The sequence below is a fragment of the Rhopalosiphum padi genome, chromosome 4, assembly GCF_020882245.1.
Source record: "Rhopalosiphum padi isolate XX-2018 chromosome 4, ASM2088224v1, whole genome shotgun sequence".
Taxonomy (NCBI): Eukaryota; Metazoa; Arthropoda; class Insecta; order Hemiptera; family Aphididae; genus Rhopalosiphum; species Rhopalosiphum padi.
The window spans coordinates 33,241,342-33,259,032 of record NC_083600.1 but is presented as its reverse complement, the minus strand read 5'-3'; the positions used below and the strand labels follow the sequence as shown (position 1 = coordinate 33,259,032).

Here is a 17,691-nt window from a genome sequence, read left to right as displayed (position 1 = left end):
TCATCCCCTTTTTATTCTTTAATAATGCATTTATTAAGGTATCTGATTTAAATACACATTCTTTTGTTTACCTATTAGACTGAGTAAACTACTCTTTAAATTAATTTCATGATTGTAAAAGTTGAACATCGTCATTAGTTAATATTTTTGCTTGCTTAGAGATTTATTTTATTTTGTGAGTACCTATATGCTTTTTTATTTTACGATAATATTTGCTGATTATATGTTCTATTCATAATAGCAATAGATGTAAATTAACAAATCAATTAAAAATAAAGATAGTTTTGAAATTTTAAAATTCTGCACATGCTTTATAAATTGAAGACAAACCATATATATATGTTTGTCATCAACTATATTTATTTTATAATACTACGCATGTGTATTGCAAATTGTTTATAAATGCATGAGACACGAGAAAATCATATTAATGGTAGCTTATATATTTTAAAATTAACTTGTTTTAATTTTAAATATAAAAAAACGCAAATCCAAGAATAATAAAAATAATAGTTGGATATTTTTAATTTTTTAAGTGCATATTACTAAATTTTTAAGTGCATATTAAAACCCCTGCATGCTTAGGACATCTTTGCATAGAATTAAAGTTCATACTCTATACTGGATATAGGTACTACAATAATGCACATTTAGTGCATTATTTTTCGGAACTTCAAGTAATTGTTTAATATTCTTAAACACATTAAATTCCAGTAGACTTCATACATAGTTTGAATTATGCTTGTTTTGAATTCCGATCATCAGTTGATGGCTCTGAATCGGATGAGGTCGAACGCGGCCTTCCGGAGTTTCGGCGATGATGCTGGTACCGCGTACTTCTATATATGTATAATAGATAATATAGAAGAAGCGTCAATTTGCCGATTTGAGAATGTGTCAATTATTATCATGGTTATTGTTCCCCAATTTATTTTAAAATTACCGACTTACCAACACATGTGTTGCGCACATGTACGAATCATAATATTAATATATGTAGCCCGCTACTCATGTATGAATAAATCGAGTGTGGGTGGTCATAGCTATGAGTTTACAATATATTTTCGCCCTGATCGAGGACTTGCGTTTTAAATAATTATTTTTACTCATTGTTCGCAATGAAATTGTAATCAAAGCGTGTTTTTTCTCTTACGAATACAATAAAGTTGAAATAATTAAAACGTTGTATAATAATTACCAAGTCATTTATTTTATTTAGTTGATTAAATTTACTTCTGTTTTTGTAATACCTATTCAGATTCACAACGCGCGTTATGAAATATGAAAATACGCAATATTATTGTACTTGGTTTATTTTTTTTCCATAAAATAACGCTGTAAAATGTCATTAATAATAATGTTAAGACATAATTTATGCTTGTAGTATTTCTCGATAATCGTATGTGAAAACTTCGTTCATTTTAGATTTATGAGCCACTTTTATACGTATATACGTATATATAGCTATTTATACATTTTTAGATTATATATAATATATAATGAGCTAGGTTTACGCTTTGAATACTTCTCGTCAGTATTTATGTGTCTTTTGAAGGAAATATTATCGTAGTTTTATTTACTTAAATTAATTAAAATGAGTGAAATTATTGAATTATATATCTTATAGTCTATTTTTTTTTAAAAGGACTTAATATTCCCGTATACGTTGTCTCTGTCTTATAAACATTTATTTGAGATATTCAAAATTTGCGTTTAGCAGCTAATCCAACTTTGTGTTGTTTGTGATGATTAGGGAACGAATATAAACGCTGTAAAAAACAAGAAAAATGCCTTAAAATAAAATTTAATGCACTCATAACAGAATTTTTTTTTTTAAATGCATTAAAAACTACTTTTCAAATTATCTTAAACATTGAACAGATTTGTTTAGTTCTTAGGTATTAATTATTCGTATCATTTTAATCATATTCTAGTTCTACTCTCTTCTTTTTACTCTGAAAATGATTTCCAAAAAAAAGAATATACAATTTAGATATAGATACATTTGTTTTACTTTTACCTTGTGTTTAATAATAGCACTATAAATTCCTAAACAAAAATGACTTAAAAACATCAACAATGCACTAAAAATGTACATATTTTAATTCCTTGATGTATTAAATTAACTTTATGTTTGGAAAGTAATTTTTTCGAATATTCAGAAAAAAATGCAATTTGGATTTAAATCCGTTCCCTAATGATGATACTAGAGTGAATTCAGACTGTGTTTTCAAACTCGAAGGTAAGATCTGTGATTGTATGCTGGTTTTTTACGAAGTCTTAATTTATAAAGGAATTTAGAGTATTTTTAAATTGTAATATTTTATATATCGTCAAAAATTGTAATATCGTAAAAACTCACTGCATAAACATAAATAATGTTCTTCTTGAAATTTTTATTGTATAAGTCAATTTACTCTAATAATTAATATAATACAACACACTTTTAGTTCTACTCGAGGTTCTGCTGAACGCAAAAATATTTTATGCAGAAAGCGTTGATAAGACAACCGGCGTGGTGTCTTTTCTAAAATAATTGATTTTGTAATATTTTTTTAAATTGTGACTGTTGTCTTATTTTATATAATATTAGAATGTTCAAGGATATTGTATTTATGTGATTAATTCGACAGTCAAGCTTTTTAAAATGTTTTCACTGTTTGAACTCACTATGCCGAGAGAACTATAGTTTCCTATTGCTTTCTCGAAAAACTGACTTATGTAGGTAATTTATATATTTTTTGCAAATGCCGTAGGTTAAAAAAATACGTTGTTGCAAACTTGCAAATAAGCAAATTTATTTCTTGATAATATTTCAATTTAGATCAGCTTCGTAGTTTGTAATAACGAAAAATAAACAAAAATGTAATAAGACCGATAAATTAAAACGTTATCTATACGATCGTTTACGTTTTGGTATACGGTTAGTTTCGGAAGTGATCATTTATTAAATATCGATTAGGTGTTTAAATAATGCATACCAGACTGCTACAATAACAGCTGTCGTGGTACAGCTGATATACTTTCTACTTTTGATGTATACCTATAACCTATACGTTTAGAATTATGGAGGTATATATAAAAAAATAGTAATCGTGATATCATATAATGTGACTCAAGTTTAACCCGAAGGGAAGAAGTATATGTATATTATGTGTTATGCCGTGTATAGCGAAAGCCTGCAAACCGGACAATTGGGTTCGTGAGCGACACTCTCGAGATAAGGCACAACAATATTATAGCAAGTGTTAAAGGTTTTCAATTTATATTTGAGCCTAATTAAATATCAAAATATGTATATGCCTATAAAAATAATAAATATATGTTGTGTGAATAATAATAAATTACTATTTAGTATATACGAAATTCGGACGTGTAGATACCAAGAAGAAATCGTGGTGTAAATATTGCATTAATTATTCGAAAAATTTAATAAGTACCTACCGCATTGATTTTATCGTATATAATACACATGTAGATTATAGTTGCAATTTAAAGTAATTCGGCTGTGTAGCATGGCGTGTTCGAAAACTTATTTATCGTCGTTCACTTTATAAAAGCAAGCGGTAACATAGAAGACTATTGGAATTTCGAATTTAAAACTTTAAATCAGTGTCCCATAACATGCTTACATATGATATTCTCCTCAAAATAATCTGAAAAGAAAACAGACAAACGCGGTCTGTCGGAGGCGGCTATGTACGAAGTATATAATATATATCCGATTATACATTCATCGCGCGTTTAATATACGGCAAATAATAAACCGTTTTCCGCTGGAATTCTGATTAATAATTATTATTCGTTCCTGAAAAAAAGAACCTATACATTTAAACCTCGAATAACATTCAAATACGTGATAAAGCAAACGTATTTTTATGTACGATTGAAATTTGAAACAATACGAGTACACAACAACTAATCATATTCCAACCGATATAACCCTAAAGAGGAGCGGCCTGCAGCAACATAATGCAATGTGTCTTAGCAAGAATTCGAGTTTAGATCGAGAAAACTTTAAATGCTTTTGAATAATTCATCAACTATTATTATTGAAATAATGATATTATTTCTGGCGTCTATATTTTACAAGAGTCTATGGTGGTTTTTATACGGGATTCGAAGGGGCGCGTATACAGTTGTTATTAAAAACAACGAACAGATGCGACAACTCCTGAGACATTTGTGTGCGATAATTAATTGCCAAAGCTGCTGTTATGTGCGGATATTATTTTGTATTTAAATAATGATTTTGGAACAAGGGGAAACTCGCGATGAATGCTTTCCGAGCAGTATTTCCGACGTAATTTACGCACACGTAAAAATAGAAATAATTAGATTTATCCGTGTGTATAGGAGAAAAAAAGGGAATTGTTTACAATTGAAAATGGCCGAAAGCCAAGAAGTCTGTTCCATTGTTTACCATAGACAAAAAAAAATCGTATCATAAATATATTCCTGCAACACAACCACGAGGTTCAATACAGATGTGAGTCTCAGTCGACTCAGTCGAGTAATAATAATTAAGAGTTTTTATCAGTTTTAAAACAGAATGTGTAGAGTTTGCATATTGTGAATCAATTCTTAAATCGTGTGACAAATAATGAAAAATTTCAATATATCAAATGCAAAATATATTCAAAAGTATTTTTTTTGTGACAATCTAATTATTATATTATGAAACTTCAAAATTATAAAGACATTTCTTTGTTAATAATATTAAATACTTATAAGTTATAACTAAATATTTCCCATAAAAATTAATAAAATGAAAAATTATGTATTGTTTGGTTATCCTGGACGATGGGTAATTCCATTTTGATAATTGATATATTTTGAGAACTTTAATCTAATAAAATGTTTTAATAATAAGGTTAAAAGATCATGCTATCGAAGATTCACGATGTTTTTTAATTATTTTAAATTAAATTCGTATAGGTACATGCATCCTTCTAAAAACATTCTTTGTTCTGTACCTACTATTTTTTGTAGTTTTGTTTAACGTATTATTGATTTGCGCTTTTTAGATAAAGGTAATTCATTTTCATTCAAACATTTCACAAATGTCTTTTGTCTATCATCCATTCGAATGATTTCTATAACCATTATTTTTTGTTGTCTGCGTTTTTGAATTTACACCACATATTATATGCTCCAAATCTAAATCACGATTATTGTTCGAATGATAAAAAGCTCGTCAGGATTTAATTTTCTTGAAGTAAAGTTTAGTAATGTTAGAGCCTATTTTAATTCCACATTATTTATATATTAATGTTTATAATGAATATATTTATCAAAGTTAGTTAAAAAATACAAATATACTTGTATAATATAATAATACAATATTACAATATATCATAGTTATTTATAATTATTCATTACAATTTCAAATGTTTAGTAAGTTATTATACTATAATACTATATGGTTAATTTTTATTATGTTTTAAAATTATATATACAATTTTATGAAATATGGACAAAAAAAGTTATAGAAGAAAAGAAATTGCAATTATTTTAACTATATCTATTTTGCACATTTAATGGTAAATTTAATATTTACAAGTTTATGAAATACATAATTTCACATTATTTAGGTAATGAAATACACTAGCAGTTCTTTACTATAGTTATAAATTTACATTTTGAAGAATGTATGCAATTTACAATATTTTTAATACATTAAATGTATGTATTAAACCACAATAAATAATATCTTACTTTTATTGTGTCCATTCACTGTTCTTACTAATATTTATTTGGCAATAGTACAGTAGTACACGTATTACAGTTTCTTATTGGCTTATTATTTTTGTATATTTAATTATTTTTAAAATTAGAACAATGACTGTATTTATTATAATATTTCTCTTGCTTTTAAATGTAGACAATACGTCTTTAGTTATAATGGCGAGGTGGGTGGGATGGGGACTTCTATTGTTTATTTCTTGATTTAAACTATATATACCCACCAATTTTTTTCTTTTTAATTAAGAATTTTTTTAGTTCTATAATTTTATTATTATTGTAATTAAATTTTAAATTAAAATACGAAATCCTTAAGCTTTACCTTAAGACATAAAGAGTATGTTTGACACGTATTTCGTTTATATGTCATAAGATATTTACGATGTGTTGTGATATTACACACTATTGATAGCAATAATAAATTATCGAATTCAAAAAACAATTTTGAGCGTAGAACTTGTTGACGTTTAAAAAAAATTATTGCTGGTAGTTTTTTCTTGCGCCCAGAGAAATATATTTAGAAACGATAAATGTGATTTTACTATCCCTATAAAAACATCATCCGTACCTATTCGGTATATGATCTATAAATGTGATATATGAATGTACTTTAACATCCATTCAACCCGTGAGTGTTTCAGAAAAATATGATACTTAAACGATCTTGAAGAAGAAATTGTGTTAGAAGTCTTTTTTTTTATTAAAAAGAATTGTTTTTTGAATACGATAATTTATATTATTGTTTTAAAATCAAAAATTACAATATCCCGTTAAACTTACTCACTGAAGATAGGTTGTGCCTTTGTAATTTCGTACCAATACGCGAAGAAGAAACTTGAAGAGTAAAAAATTATTTCCTATAATAAAATTATTTAAAATTAATTTTTATGTCAATGTATGTTAATGTGTTGTTCAAATGATTTGATAGAAAATATTTTCTTTATTATATTTCTATTTTCCTTATTGCAGGTGATAAGTAGTATGTATTTGTATGTTCTGAGCACTTTTGGGCAGGGAGATTTTAAAAGTTTAAAGGGGACTTCCCCCCCTCAAGCCATTTTTTTTTTGTTAAATGACTGAACTAAAGTGGATTAAATAAACAATTTATAACTTTTTTTAAAAAAATACAGTGTAACCAATATGTATGATATACAGGGAAAAAAATGGTTTAAGCGAGAAAGTCCCACTTGATTTTTAAAAATCTCCCTGCCCAAAAGTGCTCAGAACATACAAATACATACTACTACACACCTTACCTTTTACTAGAGAAGTAAGAAAACTAGTATAAATAATTTAGAATTAAGGTTGTATAATATTTGATGAAACAACATATTAATAAATTATTTTTTTTTATTTTAATCAAACAGTGTTCTTATTCAATGAAAAAACAATTATTTTTTTTAAAAAAAGTGTGTAAAAATCAATTTTAGATGTGTTACAGGGGGAAAAAAATGGCTTGAGCGGGGAAGTCCCCCTTAAACTTTTAAAATCTCCCTGCCCAAAAGTGCTCAGAACATACAAATACATACTACTGTGATATAAATTACTATATTATTTAGTGTTACCTATATTAGTTGACGATTTTATAAATCGCGTCTGAAACGTTTAACCGTATTTTTCATATTTTAATTTTGAATCTATATTCTATGTAATAATATTTTAGAATTTAAAATATAGATAATAAATAATATATGTTGTTATATTGTAATATTTTAGGTATTTTTTTTAAAGGTTATCGGTATATACGATATACTAGATACTATAGATAAGTTTTGGTTTTCACCGTCCGTTATACAGTATATTATACGAATTTTATTTCGAATCGATATGGTGAATGGTCTCGTTAATACACAGGTGAAATATTTTATCCGTTTGCCATATAGGCATCATGTTATATGTACTTTGTACAGTACAGTCTCGTCTATATTGTCGCGCACGACAGGTGAATAAATACCTGTAATTAGCTTCAACCACACAATTTTCAACTTATATATGTATACATATCCTATGGTATATACAATGCGCAATTAGCATTTGTTTGCATTCGTATCATGGTGTTACAATGTTACATATTATAATAATATTATGTTATTTGTCGACACGTGTGTTACACTGTTACTGGAAAAAATATCAACGTTCCCCTCGATTATTTAAATGTTCATACAACTATACTCGCTGGCTTACGCTTTCATCCAATTACATTATGTATACAACGTTTTGCGCCCAACCTTACTAAGATTTCGTATAGATTACTGAAAATTTGACAAACGCAAAATGTATTTGTCCAAATGAGTCGGGTTTGTGTTAGGTACCGCTTTTACTTTGCCACATTTAACAGTAAATTTACGTGTTTAAGTATATCGATGGCTTTGGTGAATACCTATTATCTATATATTATTAAAGATTGTTTTTAACTTGAAATACTTGTCTTAAAATATAAAATAGGTGTTAAATGATCTCTGATTTTTGAATATACCGTTATATACATGTGTTTATTTGTTATATATACTCGAAGTTGTTATAAACATTTTAATTAATATAGTGTATAGTTCTAAAAACTATGAAACTTACTTGTTGTTTCTGAAAATGATTTAATATTTTGTGCGTTCAGTAGGCCTGTGATACGATGATCACAAAAAATTAAGAAATATTAACTAGATCAGATATTTTTCATTGTATCTATATGTACCTCGTTTAAAAATATGCGTGCAGAAAATGTTGAATAATTTTATTCGTTTACGATAACTAATCGTATGTACAATAGCACTGAGAATAAGTATCAAGACCGTCTAAGAAAAGACTGATATTTAGAAATTCTTGACCACATATTGAATTTATTATTTAGAGAAGTCGAAAGTGTTCGCAAACGCACCGAACCGTGTGTTGGTTGGACACGGTTGGAAGTTTCCAGAAGAGGTACGTCAGAGGCTCTTTAACACGCGATGTTATCTTATAATACATATATAGTATTATATATAATATAATGTAATTTATTGTAAATATACGTTAATTGTATGATATATTATGTAATAATTATTACTGCTATTCCATTAGTATTAAATTATTAATGACGACTTCATTAATTTTATACCATTGTATATAAATATAATATAGTGTTGTTTATAAGAATATTATTATATAGTTTAATACTTGAAATATATTGTTCGTAGGTTTTTTTTTTCAATCAAATAATAATTGTACATCAATATAAGTATCTATAATAATAATATATTATATATATATACTGCAAAATATAAAATATGTTTTAAGTTTACTTTAAGTAAAACTATATAATATCATTTAGCACATGTATTTACATACATTAGTATGGCTGAAGTATATTTAATAAAGTCCAATAATACATCGATGTAACGTATCTTGTAAACGTATGTTAAAACATAGTTGTATCGCATTAACTTTATTGTGTAGATATTTTAAACGATTGTATAAAAAAAAAAAATTGGGAAAACGCAGTTCACTTTATACACGTTTGTTTTAGAACTGCAAACTTGCGACTGCTTTATTATCTTTATTGTACTCGTAAATGTCCAGTTTAATATAAACGGAATAACATTTTATAAAATATTATGTATAAAATAAAGGAATTGTCCGATTCCTTTGGCTTCTACTTTCCGACTCTCACACCTCAAACGCACTATTTTCGTTTTTCGTTAATTATACGTCAGTCAAGTTAAATATCGCGAACACGGTACAAATCTAAAACCAACCATGATTGGAAATAATCCCATTTTTTATCGACATACCCATGTACATGATATAATATTGTTAAGACTCCCGCGACGACCGGACGCACCCACCAACGCCGCTAAACTGAACACGCGTGTCTTATCGCCAAATTGGTGTTCGTGTGATTTCAGAAGAAACCGGTCGTCGTCGTCAGCGGCATACGATCGCGATGTGGTCGTCGTCCCGGATCGGTCGCCAAGTGGCTTCCGCGTTCGTACGCGGCCGTCACACGCAGCTGCTTCACCAGCAGAACATGCAGCACCACCAACTCCAGTTCCAGAACCAACTCCAACACCAACAGCATCACTGTCAGTATTCCTCGACGGCGGACGAAGCGGTGGCCGCGCCACTACGGAGCACCAAGAAAAAATCTGACCGGGCGCCGCCCAAGCACCTGGTGGACGTGAAGACTGTCCGTGCGGCCGGCGGCCGCGGCGGCGACGGGCGCGTGTCGTTCATGAAACTGTTCGGTAACGAGAACGCGGGCCCGGACGGCGGTGATGGTGGTAACGGTGGCCACGTCGTGTTCCGGGCGTCCGAGAACGTCACCGGACTGGGGCACGTGGGCGTCGAGCTGAGGGCGCCCGCCGGCGAACGGGGCTACAACAAAGACTGCCATGGCAAGTGTGCGGTTCACGAGTACGTGGACGTGCCCGTGGGCACGGTGATCAAGGACTGCGACGGGCGCGTGGTCGGTGACCTGAGCCGGCCGGGCGTCATGTTCGTGGCGGCCAGGGGCGGGGCGGGTGGCCACGGGAACCGGTATTTCGCCACCGATACGGAGCAGGCACCCGAGGTGGCCGAACTGGGTGGCGCGGGCGAGGTACTCCGGTACACGCTGGAGTTGAGCAGCATCGCCGATTTCGGGCTGTTGGGATTCCCTAACGCAGGCAAGAGCACGTTGCTCAGCGCCATCACACGGGCTCGGCCCAAGGTGGCCCCGTACCCGTTCACCACGCTCCAGCCGCACGTGGGCGTGGTCCAGTACGACGATCAGGAGTCGGTGGCCGTGGCCGACCTTCCGGGGCTCATCGAGGACTCGCATCGCGACCGCGGCCTGGGCATATCATTCTTGCGGCACGTGCAGCGGTGCACCGCGCTGCTGCTGGTTGTCGACCTGTCCGCGCCCGAGCCGTGGACGTACGTGGACGTGCTCCGGCACGAGGTCAGGTGCTTCTCAGCCCCGGTGCTCGACCGGCCACAGTTGATCGTCGCCAACAAGGTGGATGTGGACGGTGCCCGCGAGAACCTGGCTGAGCTCAGGCGCCGTTTGCCCGACGACGAGATCGTCGATATATCCGCCAAGCACGGCGTCAACTTGGAGCGTCTGCTGAAGCACATGAAGCGAGTGTACGACCAACGGCGTAAACCTACAGAAGCAGACGTTGCCGCCGCCGATTTTGATTAGGCTTTAGTAGTAGTAGTATATCATCATGTCGTCGTAATGTCGTATTATATATACTTTTATATAGATCGCGGTCGATAAAATGATTTTTGTGTTCCATACGTATAATATTTTTTATCCTCTAAAGACTAAAACGTATACTTTATAATAAAATAATGACTATACCTTTACTCATACTTAGAAACGATTTTTTTTTTTTGTTGTTTAATTAGGATTACCTATCTACCTACAAACCTTTTCTTCATGAAGCACAACTAAGCTGTTTTGTAGTTAAGAGTTGCACTCGGGGGGGGGGGGGGGGGGCATTCTTAGAAATGTATTTCAAACGATTCGTAATCTCTATAATTACGTTTTTAGTTATTTAATAAAATAATTTAATTGTGTTATTGCTTGGTGTACTATATAGTTTTGTTGTTTATTGATGTGTGCATTTTTCCTTATAGGAAAATTCAGCTAAAAATTTAGTCTAGGTTAGAGTTCTATTATATTCTACAATTCGAAAGTAGAAATTTGATTACGCAATCCTTTTCTCGTGGACATAAATACAATTAATGATTCAGACCTCGGTTAATTGAATTAATTGATTGAGATCAAAAGAAATGACACACCACGATTTTTAAACAAAAAATTATATTCGAACTTTGGTGTTCGTTGACGAAGGCTTATCCGTAAGGTATATCCAGGGCAATAGAATTTTTGAATCCATTCGCTACTACACATATCTGCGTGTCTGGATTTTCTACAATGGTTATAATTAAAACGAAATCAAGAAATCGATTGGACTTTAAGGACGATATGCGCGTGGCTTTGTTTAATATATGGTCTCAGATTTCAAGGCAATATTGCAAACAAAACAACAGCAAATGTCACATTGAAACTATAAAAAAGTGATTATTTATTTCAATAATTTAATAATGTATTAACTCTTAGTATTATCATTAAAAAATAATTAAAATAAAAATCATATTTGGATGGGGAGGAGGGGAGACGGAGGATCCGTGGTTATATTTTATACTTCCATGACCCAGAAAAGGTTAAGAACCTATATGCTGTACAATCCTAGTTGTCAAGAAACCGAGTTTTCACTATTAAAAAAGGAAAAAATTGTCTGTACCACACACCGTTTCTTATTTGGAGTGTGCTACCGAAAAAAATTTATCTCTTCTTTTTGTTGTGAAAATTTGGTTTCAAAACTGTTGCTGTCATTTTTATCATGCGAACCCGTTTTTCTATAACAATTTTTAATTACGCAACAACTGTCAACGGCACTGACCTAATGGTACTCACTTGTAAATTACACCAAATAACTGTTTAAATGTAAAAATTTAATTTTTCTCAATTATAATTAAAATTGCCTATTTCAAACCCCTGAAAAAGCGAGCGATTATGTTATGCGGGAATAGTCACTATTCAAATATCTGAATCGTGTGACATTTTTTCGAAAAACGTTTCGACCAATAACTAATGCAGGTAATCTATTTAAAGGCACATCCACTACTATATTTATACATACGACAAGTTGTGCAATGATTAAAACATACGTCATGTCCTTGGTCGGGTGCAAAGGTCGCGCAGCGTACAGATCGGTAGGTGCACTTCGACATCGGTCTCCCGGTCAAAGATTTCTGAAGCGAGCAGAAAGTGAAAAAAAAGTTGAAAATAACGAATAATAACCCACACTTTTATAGCAAATAAATCAAACTGAATCGCATAAATCACCCGAAGAAAAAGCCACAACCGCACCATCGCGCATACGAGTACCTAGGTGGTACTTGTGTATATAATAATGTATGTTAATGAAGACCAATACGCGCCACCGAAGAGAGAGAGTTATCGCGACTGAGGCTGTACGTTACACGCAAATATAAATCTTCGGAATTTGATTGTTTAATCGACGAGTCGTGTGCGCGTGACCGACTGGCGACCGATCGTGGTAGTCGTCGTATAATCCATTGTTAGTTGGACAGGAAACGGCGGAAGAGTCGTTTTGTAGAACGTATAATATTATTATTATATTATACATTTATACCGAAAAATCTGGATCGCGCGGTGGATCGGCGATACGAAACCTGTTATTATTGTCGTCGTTATTGTTGTTACTGAACTGTCTGCGATACGCGTAATTGAATAATTACACACGGAAATACGATATATTATCATGTCTGTGTGGTGCAGACTTTTACATCGAGTCTGCTGCGAAATAATATTTTGTTCGATAGCGAAGATCAGTGGTTCTTAAACTTTTTTGCGCCTTGTGGCTCCCTTAATTCAATCTAAAATTGTTACTACGGCCCCCTTTAGGTGGTTTTTTTTTTTGAACCATTAAAATCGTTAAAATAATAGGGATTTTATTTCTAAACTAAAATGTATCTATTAAAATTAAATTGTATATATGATAGGTCGTTTTGTTGTAATGCCTTTGAAAGTAAATTGTATGATAATTTTAAATTTTAAATATTTTGCTGAAACGTATTTAGTAATTATTAGTAATAAATAATAATTAGACAAAATTATGTACATATTTTATAAATAAATTGATTAATGTACAAATTATCGTCCATATAACGTACATCGTTCGATACGCCATTCGTATAATTGTTTTACCTACATTATAAATAATAATAATAATATGTATCGGACATCGGTTATAATGTTATATGATGTATTGATGTGCGTGGTTTACGGTTTTTTCCCATGTTCCTGATTTAAAGCGAATTATCAGTCGACTGCGTGACAATTATAGATTTTTAAATTTTAAATGTCATTCAGTGATCAGTTGACGTGCGTGATACATGGTCAATCATTGTCGTTCTTTGACGTTTTTCAATTTAAAGTGACTATAATTTTGGTTAAAATGTATTAAGACTATTTAAGAGGACGCCATATCCGCATGTGTTGTTTCTGTCTTACTAACGTACATCATGACAAATTTTCGTTCAGCAGAATACATTTTGTGACGTTAGTTTTGATATTAGAGTAAATTTACCTATTATCAAATTTAAAGGTAAAAATATTATCTAGACAATGACATATGATTTTATTTATTTTATCATTTTAAAGTAAGCTATGAACATTTTAAAGTTGTTATATTTTACATAGCTGTAACTCACTTTAAAATAATAATATCATTAAAAACATATGTCATTGTCTAGATAATATTCTTACCTTTAAATTTGATAATAGGTAAATTTACTCTAATATTAAAGCTAAAGGCCCGTTTCACATGGGCGTGCATCATACGCGACATATCGTACGCGCGCGTTTTCGGTTACATTGGTTAAATACATACGCGGCACTTCGACGATGGCGCATTTCCCTCGCCGGTATGGCGCGTATGAACTCAATGAATGTAAACTAAAAACGCGCGCGTATGATACGTCACGTATGATACGCGCCCATGTGAAACGGGCCTTAAGCAATGTTATCGATAATTATGATAATGTGATACTACGTATGATAGTTCAAAAATAATTGATTTTAGTTCAACCTATGTTTGAAAAAGAGTAAATATATTGATTTATATGTAATTATTATAAGTTATAAATAATATATAATATTATATATAAAAAATCCGCTGTACTTACACTTCTAATTTCATACTTTGTTTACGAGGTTTTGCTTAATAATATTTGAGTATAATGTTGGTGCAAATATGCATTTTGTATCCATGATGGGGGGGGGGGTCAGAGGGTTGTAACCACAACTCATCCATATCGAAAATTGTTAAGTAATAAATAAGTTTAAGTTGCTAAATATTAAAATAATAAAATAATGTACAAACAAATCACAATGATTTAAAAAAATGTATAAATTACAATAACTAAACCAGTTTGTATCGTTGACTATAATATTGTATCGAATAAAATCATTTTCATACATTTATATAGTTTTAAAAAAGAGAATATTATATATTTAAACTCTTACTATAATCGTAAAAAAATATATCATTATAATAAAAACCAGATAAAATTCTAAAAAGTTTAATTTGTTCTCATTTTTTTCAACCTTCCACCCACCTTAAAAAAATAAAACAATTCTGGATACACTAGTGAATATATGAAGTTGGCAACTCAAGTTCCTTAAAATATTCGTTGTCACACCCATTAAATGTTGTAATAATAACTATGTATATATTATATGTATATTACTGTACTCCGACGTTTCGTCATACCGTACCGCATTGTTAATCAAAAATTTACTCGTTGGTCAAAAGACAAAATTGGAACACATCATACTGCAATAATTGTTTAGATGAATAATAACGATATAACCAAATAACCAATCGCATTATATGCGCAGCGATAAATAACGTTTGTATGAGAAAAATTTGATTTAGCAACAATCAAACCTGATCTTTGTAAGCAAATTTTTATTATTATCTATCAATAGATCTCTATACATTTTTACTATTTTTTTTGGACATTGAATACAAAGTCGTTTTTGGTTATAGACGATCTGATACGAAACTTTTCCGGGAAAATCCGAGAAAATCGACTTTGAAAATTAGTGGCAGCATGCACATATATCAGAATTTAGGTGTATAAAAAAAATAATAACAAAATACGCATAATTATGTAACCCATCGGGGTATAAACTTATGCTTTTTTTAAAATTATTTTTAATGTTTATTAAATCATTCAGACGCGCTTTATTAATTCGCGTTCAGAGAAGACGTCAGCTTTGTATATATACATATTATTATATTCACTCGTAATTGAATTTATGCGTTTCATTCTGCCGGCTGACCTAAACGCCTGACTTGTAGCGGGGTCGAAGGGGGGAGGCGTAAACTTTCGGTTTCGAATAATATGTATACGTAAAATAATAATAATTGTTGAATTTCGCACACGAACGTCGTCTCTGTGTGTATAACACCATATACATATATTATTATTATTCTATGACCGAGGCGCGGCGAAACGCGTAAAAGGAAAAACGACGACGACGACGACGACGCTCGGGTCGTTTTGGGTTCGCTTATTTTATGCATCGCGCGCTCGGGAATAAAATACGCGTCTACGTCGCGCGGGTAGCAGCTTGTCCGTGGCAATAAATATATATTTTACGTCACCCGCCCCCAAAAAAGTAGGAAAAAAACTTAAATATTTACCGTAAATATTTACTCTTCCGGCCAAACCCATGCCCTATATATGGAGTGTGGTGTACCGCCGCCGAGGGAATTGCAGACTGCATCTTCTTCGCCGCTCCGAACCGGAAGTATTGAGATTTATGAAAACAACCCGAACGGAACGAAATGTGTTAGTATACATATATGTGGTTTTACGACTTGTCCGTCTGTCGTTGGCTTATTTTGGATCTCTGTGCAGGTCGTAGGCTGCTAATATTATAGTTTATTCGAGTACCCTGCATATGTTTTATAATTTAAGAGAAATAAAATTTTACTCATCGATTCCAACTGTCGTGCAGAGTGTAGTGTATAGTGGACACGTTCGTCTGGAATTTTATGTATAAATAAAATATATTTATAATTTCATCTGTAAAACAATGATAATTAATTCTGATTGAAATATTTAAATTCATAAAATTCCTAGACGATAATTCTGAGGTCTTAAAATTTAGCGGAAATTTGATTTCGGAAATTAATTATTCGTTTTAAAAATAGACATGTTATTATTATTATTATGTGTTTCTAACTTATTTTTAACCGCATTTTAAGTGTGTTTATATACTAAGTCTTGTGGTGTATAATCTGATTATAATATTTATTTATTTTTCAGGTATGTATCTGCAACGAATTGAAATAATTAGAGGTTAAATTATACAAAAAGTCGACTGTATTCAGCTTATTATTGTTTAGTGTATATTTTAATTGGGTAAGTTTGAAAATATGTACATAATATATTATAATATTATACTTTAAGTATCAAACTTAGTTATTTACTGGTAAGGTATACAAGATTAAATTGTAATTTAATAAACGAATTACTAAAATTAATGTAAATTTACCGAAACTTTAGTTATGAGATTCATACTCAGCTGTACTTAAATAATAATAAAAATATTCTGTCTTTTGCTTATAAAAAAGTTTTGTATTCAACTTGAATCAATTTGACTCGAATCATTATATTATTTAACATTTTTATAAAATTAATTAATGGCTTCAAACTAGTCTTCCGTTATACCTTATACGCAGGTGTGCGCAACAGCACAACTTAAAATATTATAGCATTTTTGTTTTTGCTGTAGTATAGTAAAATACGGCTATACAACAGTTAATTGTTATCGAATTTGAATTTTTATTACGTATTATTACTTATGTGGTTACATGTTTGAATGTTTGTCTCTATAGTTGAATTTTAGATAATAAAATTTGTGGTCCTATACATAATAGTTATAAAAATATCTGTATGGAAAACTAGATTTTTATGAATACTATTTAAATGCAAAATACAATTTACTCTTTGATTCGACATTGTTTTTAATTTGATAACGATATATTTACTGTGTTGTATTATACTCGTATGATATATAAATAATATTGTCATAGATTTGGCATGAAATGATCTATTTACGATCGACAAACGATTTGCGTTCTAGGTACCAATATAAAGTTTTTATTGTATACTTACAAATTACAATAATTTTGATATTTATAACCGTTCCATAAAAATAATATATCTTACCTAGTTCTATTAAAATATAATAGATACAAAAACTATTCAGTTCTCCATAATATATCATTCTAATTTATAGCCAAATGTTAAAATAATTATATATATAAATATTATATATTATATACAGCGACTCGTCGATAACCTCGGGTTGCGTGTTAT

The 17,691-nt window shown here is 31.3% G+C and overlaps 2 protein-coding genes across 3 annotated transcripts in view; both read left to right on the top strand.

The window, feature by feature from the left end:
• The window catches only part of LOC132929657 (mitochondrial ribosome-associated GTPase 2), a 38,880-nt gene extending 27,807 nt beyond the window's left edge, over positions 1-11,073 (top strand). Inside the window, exon 2 of the mRNA XM_060995164.1 lies at positions 9,624-11,073. Within this exon, the coding sequence (XP_060851147.1) occupies positions 9,662-10,900 (1,239 nt within the window). The 5' untranslated portion in view covers positions 9,624-9,661 and the 3' untranslated portion in view covers positions 10,901-11,073. The remainder of the gene's footprint in view (positions 1-9,623) is intronic.
• The window catches only part of LOC132929656 (uncharacterized), a 163,117-nt gene that overhangs the window by 11,158 nt on the left and 134,268 nt on the right, over positions 1-17,691 (top strand). The gene's annotated exons all lie outside the window — the stretch shown is intronic.